Below are 5,000 nucleotides of genomic sequence, written 5' to 3'. Positions count from 1 at the left end.
ATAGACTTAATCGGATTTTCCGAACGAAGCACAAAACGACCGACAGAAAGGTATTAGTGCTGATGGTGGTGGTGGTGATGGTTTGTGGTGTTCCTGGACCTGGCCACGGTTCTCTGATCCTCAAAAGGATTCGCGCGCAAACCCCCGAAAAAGGGCTGTAATCCTTTCCTGTAGATATGGACGCAGATATGGATTGATTTCAATTTGATAGCTTACTCTGAAGCACCACAAACCAGAACCAGCGTCTGGTTGGAATGGCTTCCGCTCAAGCGGCCACTCCGGCTACCCGACGACGACGGGACTGGACAGGACTGGACGCTATGGTTCACTTCCGCAAGACACATTTATGGTGCTCACTCGTTCCCCGTTGGCCCAATATTTATGACTAAATTCGGCATAATTCCATCCACAAATGGGCCAAAAGTATCTAACCATAAAACCGAAAAAAACAAATGTTTTTTTTACTGAGTGTGTTCGCCATCCACCGATATGGAGCACCACCACCACCGTGTTCCCATTTCGGACCAATACCTGCACCGTTGCGAACTCAAGGATAGAGACTTTGAAACCATTTAAGCGTGAAGGAGCGATCCAGTGCGCCTTAACAAGGCCGGTGTTATCGGTTTATGGTCAATGCGTGCCGATTGCCAACGATCGTGCGCGCCTTCAGGTTGCCGATCATGATGATCATCTCTCTCTCTCTCTCCCTGTCTTGACCTTCTTGACCAGCAGCTGCTGGCGCTGACCGGGCCGTTAGCATAATTCGCAAACTATTTGGTTCCCGTGTCCATTTCGGGTGACACGCGCTCCACTGTCAACCTCGCCAAGTCAGTTTGGTTTTAAAATAAGACAACTAATGTAATATTCTTGTCTCTTTTCGAGCTCTCTCAGCACCTGAGGCAACCAGCGGAAGCCGCAAGGCAACTGAACCTGCCGCAACTGAACCGTGACGAACTGACCGCCGGCCGGGCCAAGGTCGCCCAACTCCGATCTCTCGTCTTTGCGTCTTTGCGTCTTCGAGTCTTCGCGTCTTGCAAGCCGCAGTGATGGATTCGACTTCTTGGCACTTGGCTCGTGTTGCGGAATTGCGCATCGCGTGCGTGTCCGTCCAAACTAATAAAGCATCATATACCCGTGGCATTGGCTGGCGTGTGCGCAAGCTGCACTTGCACGACCGTTACTGGCGGCGCTGGTTAAGTGGTGGCACGTGAATGAATAAATTAAAGGATCGGCTTCATCGGTCGTCCTTTCTGGCCGGGCGGCCGGAAAAGCCGAAAAATAATTAAAAAACGGATAAGTATGATCGTTGTAAAGGGGTTTCGGTTCGGGGGCACGCACCTGTGTGAAGTACGGTGGAAGGACGCAGCGTTGATCGTCGAGACGCGAGCACTGGACGCGTTCGAGCAGCTCGAACAGATCATGGGTAGCGCCACGCAACCGTTCCGGGCTGGTCGTGGCACTTCTGCTCGCCAGCACCATGCTGGAGGCCGCGTAAGGAACATTCTGCTTCGCGTTGGCCGCTGCCGTCGTCCACCCGCCCATATGTTGACGCCTATCGATCAAGAAGAAATGAACGAGAAGAGAATGGAGACGAAATCAATTAGGGCATGTGTTTAATGCGATATTAATTATATTTTATCTAACAAAACTACTGATCCCACCACCGTCACCATCACCAAAACAGGATCATCGAGAACGACCTCGAATGCTACAAACTACGGCGGATCGAATGCTGAAATCCTCCTCCTCCTCTTCCTGCTGCAGAGGCTCACATTCAATTGTGGATGATTGATCGTTTTCTCGCCGAACTACGAAGCTCACGAGGCCGCCGCTGCAGTTGCAGTGGCTGTCTGTGCTGCGTGTGCTGCTACTGGAAACTGGTTCTCGCTCATGAATTGGCCACATGATGTTGTCTTGACTGACCACCGGGGCCAGATAGATATCGGGGATTAGAACAAATTAATTTAATCGCATCGCGGCCTTGCTACCGATGCTGTTGCTGCTGCTATGGCCACCTCTCTCTCTCGCTCTGTCGCTCATTATCTGTTGACAACTCCACTAAATGCCAGTGGCCAACGGCAGTGGTGGGTGCTACAATTAACGATCATTTTTCAACTCTGATTAATGTCGAGCGCGACGTTGTTGTTGTTGATGTGGAATGCTGTCACGCGTGTACCGGAGCGAGGACACAATGAATGTCCTCCCGCGAAACGAAACAACGAGATGCGACTTTAATTGGACGATTATGATGAATGGAATGCCGCTGGTGAGAGGCCCCTGGTGGGGCCCGCTAGTGTCCTTGCCGTCGTGCGTAGGCTGGCGTAGTGCTTTTTGCCAAGAAGAACAGTCGCGCTTTGATTGATGATGTTTTGATAAGCAGCGTGTGCGCAGGATGCAGGACGCCACGATAGCGACAGCATTAATTGAGGATCAATTTCAATCACCAAACCTCCGGAACCCGGGCTCACAGGAGAGGGAGAGCTCTCTCTCTCTGTTCGTTATCGTAATCTACTTAGGTTGCTTCCCCCATTATCTTCCACCACAATGGAGTATCGCACTCTGGTATTTGCAAATGGAATCAGAACAAAATGCTCATCCTCGAACCGTGAGGAGGTGTCAGCATTACGATTAAATCTTCTAAAAATATTGTAAAGTCCGTTAATCCCACTCGAGCATCCATTATCGAAGGTGTAATAAGGACTTCGGGAAGCCGGTTTTCGGGTGAAACCGTTTTGTAATGCCTGCAGCCGGTCACCTGGTCCTGGGGGATAGTCCACTTTGAAGGGCCACTCGAGTGCGGAAGTGTTTATTGTTGTTGATGGTGGTGCTGTCAGGGCGAGCGAGGGAGCATCCGCCGCGCCATTCATAGACGCGCGTAATCAACCCCGGTCACAGCGTGAGATGATTTATGCATATGTCTGGCTGGCCCGGCCAATGCCCAGCACCAGTCAGTTAGCCAGCTCTTCTCCCTTTTTTTAGTTTCGCCGTTCGTTTACCAAGTGAGCATCCCTTGTAGGATGCGCAAAAGGGGTAGGTGCTAGGGCATAGATCATTTGGAGTATTTGAAAGCAAACAGAAAATCATTTTCATAATCACTCGCACGCGGAGTGTGTATCATCGGAGTCCTCGAAAAGAGATGAGCACAGGAAAATACCTCGCCCTCCAGGGGGTGATGAGGCCGCCGGTCACTTGCATAAAAAAAGTGAACATCTCCTCGTCAGGACCTCGTGGAACCCTCCCCAGCGCACGGATGCTTGTAATGAAATGCAATTCAAACGAAATCAAATCACACAATCCTCCGTATCGAGGCTTGATTAACGGGTTCCAGGGTCCACGGATGGACACGATTGGACCACCACCAGCTGGCACCATTCTTGGAGTCGTAGCACACTTTGATCGAGATTCGTTTACGAGACAGGCGGATCTCAGCAGAGCAGTGCAGTGTGCCAGTGTGTTGCATAACAACGAGTTAGCTCACAGACCGACCATTTGGAATAGTAAGCTTGGGAGAATTCAAATTCAAATGCTCCAGAGCCCCTTTTGCATCCGTTTTGCAATGTGAATGTATCTGACAGTCGACCCGGGTTTGAACCGACGGCCGTTTGAAGTGAGCTTCCCAGAATGGCCGGAAGTGGATGCTCACTTTGAGCGGAACGCATAACATTTATCTCCGATCCACCACCGATCGGTTGGAACCCTTCCGTTGGAAGGTGAGCTGGTTGGCGAATCTGCAATACCATGTCTACCGTGGCACCCTTCTCGGACTGGAAGCATATTTATGCTCACGGTTCGCTCCAGATGCAAATCGCTTGTGCAGAACATCCCATCCCCCTTACAAACCATCATCAAAGGCCAATCGCTCCTCTGCATTCGCTTGGGCGATTCCAGAGGTTCTAAACAAACACGAGGCACGCAGTCGACGGGACTTGAGGCGCATAAATTAGTAATTTAGAGGAAATAAATTAAAAGCACTCGGCTCGTGCTACCTTCGAGTCCACACTTCCTGATTAGCCATCTCTCCCTTGTCTCGCAGCAACATAAAACTGGGCGCCGGAGATGGGCCTAGAATTGCTCTGAATTAAAACGCCAAACGTCACCGATAGCGTCGATACGGATCCACAATCTAAACGCCATCTAAACACAACGTCGGCGCTCGGGGTGTGAGGGTTATCTCGTGCCATCACGGGACGTATTTTGCATAAATCAGATGCAACGCAGGTAACCGACGACACCCCTTCATATGTGTCAGCGTATCGGTGGTTTGGAGAAGATAATTTAAATGTTGTCATTGTTGATTCTTCTCGGGCAGCTTAATTGGAACACAAGCACACCACCGCGCTCCAGCATTACAGCTGCAGTCATTGTCAAGCGACATGCTTCCACAGATCAATTTCCAGATAAACAAACACCATTAAATCAATGGAGCGACCGAAGGATTAGCTTTTTTTAATTTAGAACTCTCCGGTTCTTGGTGCTGGAGCAGCGGCTACAAGAAAATATCTGCTCCCAGGGATTTTGAGTAAATTTTGCGGCATTTTTATGTCACTTAGTAATAGGGGGTGCTGCGATAATGCAGCTCATAGTGAATCCAACATAATCTGTCTCTTTTCATCCTCTGATTCTCTCTCTCTCTCTCTTCACTGCAACAGCAGCAGACAACGGTATTCCCCTTGAATTGGGTATTGTGACCGTGTCACCCCTCGCCAAAAGGTGCAGGCACATAGATCCTCGATGGGCTGAAGGACTCCGTTGTGCACACAACATTGGCTTCGCCCTCGAAAGCGACGCACCAGCGGTGGAGAGCGCGCGAGCGTTATGGTTGAGTGAACTGATTGAAACGTAGCGTTCCGGCCTTCGCCATCACCATGAGCCTTTAGAGGCCACCGTTCTTAGCGCCATACTGCTGGCGAGCGGGGCTATCGGTGCTCGCTCTGGCGATTGTCGTCATCGTCTTCGTTGTTTGTTTGTCGTTTGGTTTTAATTTAATTATTTCTACGCCT

The 5,000-nt window shown here is 50.3% G+C and overlaps 2 protein-coding genes across 10 annotated transcripts in view; both read right to left on the bottom strand.

Annotated features, from left to right (window-relative positions):
- Positions 1–5,000, bottom strand: part of LOC126570476 (rap1 GTPase-activating protein 1) — a 119,407-nt gene that overhangs the window by 45,613 nt on the left and 68,794 nt on the right. For all 9 annotated transcript variants that reach the window (XM_050228254.1, XM_050228256.1, XM_050228257.1 and 6 more), the window contains one exon: positions 1,339–1,552. In XM_050228254.1, coding sequence (XP_050084211.1) covers positions 1,339–1,552 — 214 coding nt within the window. The remainder of the gene's footprint in view (positions 1–1,338; positions 1,553–5,000) is intronic.
- The window catches only part of LOC126570479 (sialin), a 121,324-nt gene that overhangs the window by 67,393 nt on the left and 48,931 nt on the right, over positions 1–5,000 (bottom strand). The window lies entirely within an intron of this gene.

Source organism: Anopheles aquasalis, chromosome 2 (genome assembly GCF_943734665.1).
Source record: "Anopheles aquasalis chromosome 2, idAnoAquaMG_Q_19, whole genome shotgun sequence".
Taxonomy (NCBI): domain Eukaryota; kingdom Metazoa; phylum Arthropoda; class Insecta; order Diptera; family Culicidae; genus Anopheles; species Anopheles aquasalis.
Note: the sequence above shows the minus strand (reverse complement) of the source record. Positions and strands in the feature narration are given on the sequence as shown.